This window comes from Microtus oregoni, unplaced genomic scaffold (assembly GCF_018167655.1).
Source record: "Microtus oregoni isolate MIOR12 unplaced genomic scaffold, Mior012 000104F_ref0000108, whole genome shotgun sequence".
Lineage (NCBI taxonomy): Eukaryota > Metazoa > Chordata > Mammalia > Rodentia > Cricetidae > Microtus > Microtus oregoni.
In genome coordinates, this window is record NW_024544718.1 from 2,711,829 (window position 1) to 2,724,406 (window position 12,578).

The 12,578-nt window shown below is 36.8% G+C and overlaps 1 protein-coding gene across 1 annotated transcript in view; it reads left to right on the forward strand.

The window, feature by feature from the left end:
* Nucleotides 1–12,578, forward strand: part of LOC121443301 (chromosome-associated kinesin KIF4-like) — a 105,234-nt gene that overhangs the window by 68,059 nt on the left and 24,597 nt on the right. The window contains exons 14-17 of the mRNA XM_041645004.1: nucleotides 1,304–1,489; nucleotides 3,689–3,792; nucleotides 5,171–5,315; nucleotides 6,416–6,526. Coding sequence (XP_041500938.1) covers nucleotides 1,304–1,489; nucleotides 3,689–3,792; nucleotides 5,171–5,315; nucleotides 6,416–6,526 — 546 coding nt within the window. The remainder of the gene's footprint in view (nucleotides 1–1,303; nucleotides 1,490–3,688; nucleotides 3,793–5,170; nucleotides 5,316–6,415; nucleotides 6,527–12,578) is intronic.

Sequence of the window (12,578 nt, forward strand, 5' to 3'; positions counted from 1 at the left end):
TGTCTCGAAAAACCAAAAAAAAAAAAGCATTTGAGGAGAATGTTTTCTGAATATGCTTTTCTATGGTTGGGATGATCATGGACTCGAACAAAGAAAGGAAAATGTTTCGAGTGTTCAGATCATATTGATAGATAAAGTGTATCTGTTATTTACTTTGATTGAAGGTTATACAGTAAAGTCAAAAATGGAAGTTTGGTCAGTGGTTTTTCTTGAAGCAGCTTTTTACTCCCAAGCAAGTACATATTAGTAATGTCCTTACTTTGAATGAAACAAGATAAGAGATAAATTAAGTAATAAAAGTTAGCTGTGTCAGAATAAATGAATCTTTTTCCATTTCCAAAGTGCCATTTCCCATGTCTTCTCTTCTTTAGGGGCCTCTTGAGATGAAATGAAAGTAAGGATTGTTTGTCAGATCAGTATAGGAAAGAACAAGAAAACTTGTGTATATTAGAGAGGATTATATGAGGAAAGGAATAAGCTCCATAGTTAATTTCAAGTGTTTCAAGCAGATATTATATGATAAACCACAATAGTGAAAGAACGCAGGTATTGCTGATAGAAAAATGGCTTTGGGGAATGAAGTAGTATTTTAGGAGCTCCAGTTTCCTGTATCTCTTACAAATCTGTATTAGTCAGGATTCTTTTAAGTAATAGTAATAGAACTTATAGAATCATTCATAGATAGATAGATAGATAGATAGATAGATAGATAGGATTTGTTAGAATGACTTACAGGCTATGGTCCAGCTAATCCAATAGTGGCTTCATATGTATGCAAAGTCCACGAATCCAGTATTTGTTGAGTCTATAAGGCTGGATAGCTCAACTGATCTTCAGTATATGCTAGAACCCTGGAGAAGTAGGCTCTAATGCCATTGAAGGAATGGATTTGCTAGTGAGTGCAGGAGAAAGCAGGCAAACAGAACAAGTTTCTCTCTTCCATATCCTTTATATAGTCTTCCAGCAGAAGGTGTGGCCCAGATTAGAGGTGGGTCTTCCACTTAAAAAAAGAAAAAAAGGGGGGGCTAGAGAGATGGCTCAGCGGTTAAGAGCATTGCCTGCTCTTCCAAAGGTCCTCAGTTCAATTCCCAGCAACCACATGGTGACTCCCAACCATCTGTAATGAGGTCTGGTGCCCTCTTCTGGCCTGCAGGCATACATGTAGAAATTGTATACAAAATAAATAAATAAATATTAAAAAAAAAAGACTGGCATGCCCAGTCATTTTTAGGTTTTAGTTAATTTTAGATATAGTCAAATTGACAACCAAGAATAGCTATCACAAAATCATTATCTTTTCCAGCAAGTGGAAATCAGTCCAGATACCAGCAGGTCTTCTACTGCTTTCAGCACTCAACATGCTCTTCGTCAAGCTCAGATGTCCAAGGAGCTGATTGAGTTGAATAAAGAACTTGCATTGAAAGAGGCACTAGCTAAGAAGATGACTCAGAATGATAGCCAACTACAGCCCATTCACTTCCTGTATAAGGTAAAGTGTTTTCTCCGTCAGCAGCTGGTCGTGTCTACCATCATTAACTGATAGAAAGAAGACAAGCACACCACTTTTGATAATGAAAAAAACAAGATAATATGCACGGTGTACCTGGAATTCTATTATCAGGTTTTCTTAAGGATACTTTCCTTACAGGGAATATGTAATTTTGTTCCATTTAATGTACTGTCTCATTGTATGCCATGGGCATGTGATAGTCTGATAATGTTACCATAAATGTAGTCCCTACTTATAGAACAAGTGTGTTCTAATAAATGTGTGTGGTTTCTAAGACTGTTTCCATTCTGAAAGTCACTTGCTGTTTTTCAAAGTTTGTTGAAATGTTTTGAATACTGCCTACTCTTCATGCTTGTTAATTTATACATTTTTTGCCTCATTTTAGTGGAATTACAGGAGGAAGGATAAAAATGTAGTTCAGTTGTCTATGGCAAGGCATACAGTACAACCCTTTTTATGTCAAATGTGTTTTTGTTTTCCAGGATCAATAAAAGATTGCTAGTGAGTCTCTCTTCTTCTACTATCCAGAAACATGGAAAACAAGTTTCTCTAGGGTAGTTCTTACTCTATAATATAAATAATGAGATATAAATGAAGGAATGTAGCTAGTCTTTACCCCCTAGGAACCAATTGTAAAAAGAAATAATCTTAATAAAAATAGTACCTTTTAATTACAGGTAAATTATTCCTTCTCTTTCTAAGAAATAATGACAGTTTTCCAATTTTTAAAAAAAGTGTGTGCTTGCATGTGTGCACACACATACTCATCACTACACATATGCAGGGATCAGAAGACCGCTTTGTGGAGCTGATCAAAAGCCAACCTTGCAATAAATTCTTTTTATTGATAGGTGTCTCAGAACTACTTTATTAACTCTTTTTGGAATAGAAACTATGGCTAAAAGGGGTTTTCTATTGTATGCTTAGTGTTATAGTCAAGATTCAAATTAGAAGCCAGGTGGTGGTAACGCACACCTTTAATCCTAGCACTCAGGAGGCCGAGTCAGGTGGATCTTTGTGAGTTCGAGGCCAGCCTGGTCTACAAGAGCTAGTTCCAGGACAGGCTCCAAAACCACAGAGAAACCCTGTCTCAAAAAAAAAAAAAACAAAAAAAGAAAAGATTCAAATTGGAGCCTTTGAACTTCACAAGTCCTTTTTTTGCTACCACCCAGCTTCATTAAGTTAAAAAGTATTTTTAGCAGCTGGGGAGTGGTGGCATGTACCTTTAATCTCAACACTCAGAGGCAGGTAGATCTCTGAGGTCAAGACCAGCCAAGTCTACAAGAGCTAGTTCCAGGACAGGCACTAAAACTACACAGAGAAACCTTGTATTGAAAAACCAAAAAAAATAGGTATTTTTAGTGTGCAATTAAAATAGTAAAATTTAATTCATAAAGCCAGATATGGAATCCCTGTAACCTTAGCATTTGGGACTCTAAAGCTTGAGGAAAGCAAAGAATCCAGACTGACCTGAATAATAAGAATCTGATTGTTTCAAAGAAAATGAGACCAGGTGGTGGTGCACACCTTTAATCCCAGCACTTGGGAGACAGATAAAGGAGGATCTCTGTGAGTTTGAGGCTAGCCAGGTTTACAGAGACAAGTTCTAGGTTCAGGTTCAAAAGCTACACAGAGGGCTGGAGAGATAGCTCAGCGGTTAAGAGCATTGCCTGCTCTTCCAAAGGTCCTGAGTTCAGTTCCCAGCAACCACATGGTGGCTCACAACCATCTGTAATGAGATCCGGTGCCCTCTTCTGGCCTGCAGACATACAGACAGAATACTATATACATAATAAATAAATATTTAAAAAAAAACAAAAAAAAGCTACACAGAAACCCTGTCTTACTTAAAAAGAAAAGAAGAAGAAAGAAAGAAAAGAAAGAAAGAGAAAGGAAGAGAGAAAGGAAGGGGGAGGGAGAAAAAAAGGAAAAATTATTAAAAGTAATTCACAGGCCAGGCAAAGTAGTATACAACTTTAATCCAAACACTCGGGAGGTACAAACAGGTTGATCTCTATGATTTTGAGGCCAGTTTTCAAGTTCCAGGCCATCAACAGCTGTATAATGAGACCCTGCCACAAAAAAAAATAATAATTTATGGTTCTTGGAGACAGAATGTTGAATCAGTTGTCTTCCCATTTTATTTGATCCTTTCTTTCTGGCCTGTATTGTTTTTAGGATAACATTAAAAATCTAGAGTTGGAAGTCCTCAGTCTACAGAAGGAAAAGGAAGAATTGGTTCTTGAACTTCAAACAACAAAGAAGGATGTCAACCAAGCCAAGTAAGAATAAAGTCTTTAAATGCTAAGGCTCTGTCATATATAAGGTGATTTTGAGAGAATAGAGAAGTAGAAGATCCATTCAATGTCCCCAAATGATTTAAACATAGTAGGTAGGGAAAAGAAACCTAGACAGAAGAAAAATTAAATAATTGAGACTTTTTTACTTTTTTATATTTAATTATTGGGTTATAGTATGTGCACATGAGTACAGGTGCGCATGAAGGCCAGAAAATGGTACAAGATCCCCTGACAATGGAGTTACAGATGTTGTTAGCCACCCAGTATGTGTGTTGGAAACTGAACTTGACTAATCAGCAAGAACAGCATTTGCTCTTACGTCTTAAGCCATCACTCAAGCCTCAATAAAATAACATCTCAGGATGACAATAAAAGCATGCTATAACACAGCAAACAACTAGTGCCCAAATCAGTTTTTAGCAGTAACTACAAGTTAGTTTGTTAAGAAAAAGCAATATTAAGCAGGGCAGCAGTAGTACACGCCTTTAATCCCAGTACTAGAGACTAGAAATCTCTGTGAGTTCAAGGCCAATCTGGTCTACAAAGCTACTTACAGGTCATCCAGGACTGTTACACAGAGAAACCCTGTCTCGAAAAAACAAGAAATAAAATATAAAGAAAAAGTTGTATTAGCGTTCACAGACAGGAGCTATTGATTCCGGCTAGTGTGATCTAGGAAGGATTTAAAAAGTTAAATGTGATTGAACAAATGCAAATTAAATAATGAAATACTATTTTGTGCCACTTAAATGACATTAATCTGATGGATAAGAAATAAATATTAAAATGCAAAAAAAAAGTTAAATGTGAGCAGGCACTTGAAAAATCTTAAGGCCTCCTTGACAATGTTTATGCCTCTGTTTGTGAATAAAATTAATGCCCATGTTAATAATTAAAAATCAATGTAGCCATCCATTGATTAGTTAGAATAAAGCTAAGATAGGCAATCAGAACCCCCTCCTTTCTCTTAGACTTTTACCATAGACAGCCCAATTTGCTCTTACTTAGGATTGTTTTCATTTTAAACCTCAGGTTCTTTAGAGTCATGTTAAATGCTTACTTTCTGTATCCAATTTATATAATAATCATCAGGATTAGTGCTTACAGCTAAAGCAAGGTGACTTCCTCCCTTTGGACATGAATGGTGGGAGAATATATTTGAAGCAGTTCATTTTTGTCTACTCAAAAATGTGTTGCTTTACTCTGAAATGAAGCTCTCATTAGTAGAGACAGTTTCTATTGGATGGGTTGTAGTCGTTATTTTAAAGAGGGATGGATCTAAAGTTGTAAACCTGAGAGTCCTTTGTTAGATGTTTTAAAATAAACCATTTCACTTCTCTTCTATTACAACTGTGTTTAGGTTGAGTGAGCGCCGTCGCAAACGTCTCCAAGAGCTAGAGGGTCAAATAGCTGATTTGAAAAAGAAATTGCATGAACAGTCCAAACTTCTGAAGTTGAAGGAATCCACTGAGTATACTGTCTCCAAACTGAACCAAGAGATACGGGTAATAAACTCTTACCCTTGACCACATTGTAACTGCAAGCATAGGTGTTTCATTTACAACCATGCCCGAAGTGATTTCAGGAGAGAAAGTGGGAAGCAGGGCAATAATTTCAGATGTAAAAGTGACCATAAGTATGGTATTCTAGGACATTGTGCTAGTCACTCTCTAGAATCTAAAGTATAAAATTTTGCTTTGACCGTTGACTTCTTTTTTGCGTACAGAAATTTTAAGGTTAAACCAAGAGATTAAAATATGTCAATATTTAATGGTGATGTTCTGATCTTCTTCCATGATCTCAGGGTACAATTTTGTAAAGTAGTAGCAAGATGTCAGACATCTAGAGAATATTTTCAGTTACTGATTGTTTAGCTTGTGCTAACAGCAAAGTGATTACAGCTCATTTGTACTGAATTCTTTAGAATATTAATAGTTGATAGGCAAATTTGTCCCTGATTTTAGGATTTATTCATTGGAGCCACCTTTAATCCCAGTACTCCAGATGCAGAGACAGGTGAATTTTTCTAAATTCAAGGTCGACCTGCTCTACATAACGATTATTAGGCCAATAAGAGTTGCCTGGTGAGACACTATCTAAAAAAACAAACAAAATATCTTCTTTACTTTCTTGAGGGGCTAGAGAGATGACTTGGTAATTAAGAGCCCTTGCTGTTCTTCCAAAAAATCCAAATTCAGTTCCTAATAATACCCACATCAGGTGGCTCACCTGGAACTCCAACTCCAGAAGATCTAACACCTCACCAACATTCATACACACACACACACACACACACACACACACACACGTACACAAAATAAACACAAATGCTTCCTTGAAAGTCTACTTATCTAAAGTAAAGGTAGGGCTGCATTTAGCTTTTTTGAAGGTTTCTTTTTGAGTCTCCATTCGTATGGTCTATATTTGGAAATCCTGTGTAAGTCTAGCTAAACTAACCAGCATTTGTCAGTGACCTTCTCTGCTTAGCTCTAGCCTTCTTCTCTTGTTTATGGCTGCTCTGTTCTTCTGTACATCAGCCTAGAATAAAATACACATGACTAACACACTGGTTTTGTTTGGTTTAGTTTACTTTTGTTTTTTGCAGATGATGAAAAACCAACGAGTACAATTAATGCGTCAAATGAAGGAGGATGCTGAAAAGTTTAGACAGTGGAAGCAACAAAAAGACAAAGAAGTAATCCAGTTAAAAGAACGAGTAAGTTAATTAAAGCTTCTCAAAAGCCTAGCTAATGAGCCCTTCTCCAAGGTTGTAATCCTTAAGATTCTTTTTGTATATTTGATACCTCCAGAAGTATGACATTCATGAATTGAACAGCTTTCTATTGGTGCCTACCATATGCAAGGCACTCTGGCCTGGGTACTATGGGAAGTTAAAGCTGAGTAATAAATGTGCTCTATCCTTGAATAATATCTTGTTTATACAGGAAAGTGCAATGTAGGCCTGGATTTCTTGAATACAATGACTAAATCATTGGAGGATTTAAAAATAATACAAAAAGAGACTCAGCAAGTAAAGGTATTTGCTGCTAAGCCTATTAATCTGAGTGATACCCAGAAACATATAAAGATGGATGGAAAGAAGTGTCTCTACAGATTGTTCTCTGGCCTCCACACATGTGCCATGGCACATCCCTAAACACAATGATAAATAAAATAATTTTAAGAAGAACAACACACAAAAAAATAATCACTTCAGCAAAAACAAGCAATAACGGAAAAACAAGACCAAAATATTTGAGACATAAAACAGAAGGCAGAAGGTATACATTGAACCTCATCAGTAGCATTTGATGTTGCTGTAGGATAAGGGACACTATCTGCTTACCTCCAGTGATACTGTGCTAAAACCAGAATGATCTTATAAGCGATTCAGCAAGTTACAGATGCTTCTGATCCTAAATACAGGAAGGATTTGGCAGGGGAGAATTCTAAAGAAACCAAAGTGTCACTAGGGAAAATATACTACTGATGATTGCTTATGGTAATATATAGCTCACGGAGTCAGAAAAAAACACTTGATTTAGCAAAATCTTTTAAAAATTATTTTTATTGTATTGTGCAGAGAGAGGAGGACACCATCAGTCAGATTTGGGAGGTCAGAGAGCATCTTGTGCTCTACCATATGGATTTAAGGAATCGAATTTATCAGGCTTGGTGGCAAGTACCTTTTCCTACTGGGCCATCTCACCACCCACCATCTCACCAGATTTTTAGTATAGCATTTTTCAGAAAGATTTTCAAAGTGTCTGTGTTTAGTTTAGTTTAGTTTAGTTTATGCTTAACAATGGGCAGTTCAAAACCAAGCATGCTACTTGGACAAAATACGAGAAGAAAGAGCATAGTATGTAATAGAAAACAAAAAAGTACTTGACGGGCAGTGGTGGCGCACGCCTTTAATCCCAGCACTTGGGAGGCAGAGGCAGGCGGATCTCTACAAGAGCTAGTTCCAAGACAGGCTCCAAAGCTACAGAGAAATCCTGTCTCGAAAAAAAAAATCTTTAAAAAAAATACTTGACAATTGAATGGTTTAATAGAGCACACATGGAAGCCACAGTGGAAATCACCTCATCCAACTGGAAAAGGTGCAATTAAAACAGAAAATAGCAAAGTTGGTGGTAATGTGATGAAATCAGAACCCTCACACATTACTAGTAGAATATAAAATGGACTGGCCACTTTTTTTTAACACTTATCTCATATATGTGTGTGGGTGCACATGTGCCATGGCCCACTTGTAGAGATCAGAGGAGAAGTTGCTCTAGTTGATTGCTCTACCTGTGAGTCTCAGGAATCAAACCCAGGTCACTGGCTTAACAGCAGGTGCTGCCACCCTCCTGCTGGCTTACCTCCCCCTTTTACAAATATACCATCTGTTAAACAGAATTTTCATGAAATTTGGTTTGCTTGAGAACCTGGCTTCAGCCCTCAACACACACAAACACACACACTGATTTTAATCCTCAACACATATCTGCAGAGGCATTTTACAAAACCCAACCTTCTTTCATAAAAAAAAAATCAAAGTTAAAAGATGACTTCCTGAATCTGTTAGTCATGTATGTAAAACTAACGTTAAATTATACTCAATGATAAAAATTTTTCTCTTAGATAAGGAACAAGGATGTCCACTCTTATTGCCTTCTTTTAAAAATTCTCATATTGATTCTAACCTGTAAAATTGTTGGCGGACAACATGACCAAATATACAGAAAATTCCAGAGGGTGCACTAAAATATTTCTGCTAACATATCAGTTCAGCAAGGTTGCAGAATACATAGTCAATATAACAAAATAAGTTGTGGGGTTGGAAAGATGACTCAGTGGTATTTCCTGCTTCTGCATAGGACCTTAGTTCATTTCCCAGCACCCACATAACCACTTACAACTGCCTCTAACTCCAGCTCCAAGAAACCCAATGCCCTCTTCTTCTGGTCTCCTTGGGCTCATGCATGCACATAGTACGCATAAATTTACACAAGTAAACACATGTGTACATAAAATAAATAAATAAATTTTTAAAGCAGAAGAAGTTGTATTTTATACATAAAAAATAGGGAAAACCATTTAATTTGGAATAGCCTCAATATAAATACTTAGGAATAATTAGCAAATGAAATTTTCAGTTTCACACTGAAGACTATAAAACATTGAATTAAAGAACCAAATAAAAGATAGTTCATGTTCATGGGTGGAAAGATTTGATATTCTAAAGATAGAATATCCCTCAGATTTCTTTGTAGGTTCAATAAAGTTTTAGTCAGAACTTTAGTGACAAAATGCGGTCCTGGGTTTAATCCCTAGTGTTACAAAACAAAACGTTTCTGACTTTCTCACAGAAATTCACAAGCTAATTCTAAAATTCAGGAGGAAATGTGAGAGCAATAAAAAAGAAAAGGCTATAACAATTATGACTAACACTGCACAAACATAGATACATTATCAGTGGATTAGAATTGAATGGCTAAAATCATGATTTATAATCAGTTGTGTTATTGGAGTGCCAACATCAGGGATTGAATGTGGAGCCTTGCCCACATTAAGCAAGCATTCCACCATTGAGCTATATCCTTGGCCCTGGTTGTACTTATATTTTTAACTTCCTAATTTTTAAGATTTAATATTTGGTAATTCCATACATATCTACAATGTATTTAGATCTTATTTACCTCTACCCATATTTCTCTAATTCCTCCCAGTTGCCCTCTTCTACTCCATGTCTTTTTAATATCTTTCTTTTTCATTTTTTAACTCCAATCTCACTGAGTTGTACAAACTTGGCTACAACTTGCTTTGTCCCAGACCCTGCCTGAGTAGATGTGGAATTACAAACATGTGTCACTAGAACTGGTGACCCAACTGATTTTCAGCAATGGTGCCAAGACAATTCAGTGAAGAAAGGATAGTCTTTTCTTCGGGGAGGTGCTCAATACCCAATCAGACTGGGCTGTTCTATGAGTCATTGGTGCCAGTGAGAGACCCATGTCTCAAAAAACAAGATAGATTACTCCTAAGAAATAACACTTGAGCCCGGGGATGGGGGTGGGGGTGCGCCTTTAATCCAAGCATTTGGGAGGCAGAGGCAGGAAGGGGGATCTCTGAGTTTGAGGCCAGCCTGGTCTAAAAGAGCTAGTTCCAAGACAAGCTACATAGAAACCCTGTCTCGAAAAACCAAAGAGAGAGAGAGAATACTTGAGACTCACCTCTCACTTCCACCATGTGCATATGTATGTATGCACATACATCCTCATACAGATGCATTTGATCATATACACAAAGAATAGTTTTTCCTTCAAACAATGCCAAATCAACCAGGTAATCAATGAACTAAAGTTGGAACCTGCCTCACACCATATATAAAATTAAATCAAACCATATAAAAAGTTCCTCTGTGACCCAGTGAGATAGCCTAACCAATAAAGGTACTTGTCACCAAGCCTGAGTTCATTTACTGGAACCAACATGTTTAGAAGGAGAGAACTGTCTTCCACAAGTTCCCCTTGAACCTCCTCACTATGCATACGCACACATTCTAAATAAATATATAATAAAGTTTAAATATATGTAAGAGCTAAATCTATGAATTTCTCAGAAAAAATCAAAGGTGTTAATATTTGTGAACTTTGATTAGGCAAAAGGTTTTTTATTTTTTTTTATTAATTACTTTATTGTTTATTTTTTACATACCAATCCCAGTTGCCCCTCCCTCCGCTCTTCCTGCTCCCCCCTACCTCCCATCTGCTCCTCAGAGAGGTTAAGGCCTCCCCTGAAAAGTCAACTATGACTGTCTCATCCCCCTCATTGAGGTAGGACTAAGGTTCCCCACCCCCTCATGCCTAGGCTGAGCAAGGTATCTCTATATAGAAAATGACCCCACAAAGCCAGTTCATGTATTAGAGTTAGATCCTGGTCCCACTGCCAGTGGCCCTACATACTTCCCAAGCCACTCCATTTTTTTAATTGGATACCTAAAGCATAGTCAAAGAAAAATTAGATTAGAAAAACTTAAAGCTGCTCTACTGTAAACAATACCTACATCAATATAAATAGTAGACAAAAATGGCAGAAAGTATTCCTAAGTCATATAGCTGCCAAGGGTCTTACATTGAAAGTACATAAAAAATCTTACTGCTCAGTAAACATAATCCAGTTGTAAGATGAATAGAGCAGCAAAGTGCACAAAAGGTGCTCTGTGTCCTCTGTGTCATTTGCCACCAGGTATATACAAATGAAAACCACAATGACATACCACTTCACACCCACTGAGAAAATTATTGTGAAAAGAAAAGGCAGGGTTTGGCAAGAATTCAGAATAGATAACATCATACATTTGCTGGTATAATGGGAAAATGGGGTAGCTGCCTTGACAAACAATTGACAGTTTGTTAGGCTAAAAAAAAATTGGATCATACAGTTTTTACAAGGATAAGCCTTTATACCTTCTCTGTAGACAGTGATTCTATTCATGGTTCTGTCTACTGAGAAGGTATAAAGGCTTATCCTTGTAAAAACTTGTATGCAAATGTTCACAGAACATAAGTGATATTAGCCAGAAATGTAGAAGGAAACCTGAGTGTATCAATAAGTATATGTATAAATAAAAATATATGTATAGAGTGAAATTAAGTACTGGCATATGCTACAACACAGATGAACCTTGAAAACATTATGCTAGTCACAAATAATGATATATTACAGGAAATGTCCAGAACTGATAGATTTATAGGTTGAAAATAGTAGTTACAGTGACAGTGTTGTATTATGATAGGTAAATGTTAACCAAGGTTTCTGTCCCACCAGGTCCCTCAGTCGTTCAGTCCCAAAGAAATACACATAGGTCTACATTCATCATAAACTGGTTGGCCTATTAGCTCGGGTTTCTTATTAATTAATTCTTAACATCTTAACCCATAATTCTTATCTTTGTTAGCCATGTGGCTTGGTACCTTTCATCAGTTGAGGCATTCTCATCTGCGTCCTCCACATCTAGGTGACAACTGCAGATTGAATCTTTCCTCTTCCCAGAATTCTCCTGTTCTCTTTGCCCCACCTCTGCTTCCTGCCTGCCTACTGGCCAATCGGCATTTTATTAAAATACAAGTGACAGGATAAAAAACCATTGTCCCATAACACTTCTCCCCCCTTTAAAAAAAACAAGAACTCTGAATCTAGTATCTTTTAACTTTTTGTTCCATTATCCATAACATCTTTTAACAACGCTCTAAACATAGATAAATATCCATAATCCATTTTTGTATAATGTGAGCATAGGTTTACAGGCTACTTCCTGCTGATTGGGGGCCCTGATAATCTTATGGGGGAACCTAAAGAAAATTTAAGATTATGGTCAAGTCCTGGCTGGAAAATTCTGTGAGGCTTGATTATCTCAGTCAGCAGTCTTGAAACTGTTCTGGACTCTTGAACTGAAGAACTCAGAGGAAACTCCAACAGAAGTCCTCTGAAATGTTGAATCATCTGTACCATCTGCTCCTATTGGAGATTCTTCAGGGGGTCTTCCTTGATCAAACCTGATTTTTCTTAGCCCAGAATAAATCCACATCCTCTCATTTCCTGTGGAAACAAAAGCAAAACCTCTTCTCCAAAGTAACATACCTTTTGACTTAAATTTTGAAGTCAAGGCATTTAAAAAACATATATGTTGATTAATCCAGCAGCATTTATAATCAAATATCTTTTAGCAGTTTTGCTCCTTTCTCAACCATCAAACAATTTAAAGACAACACAATAAC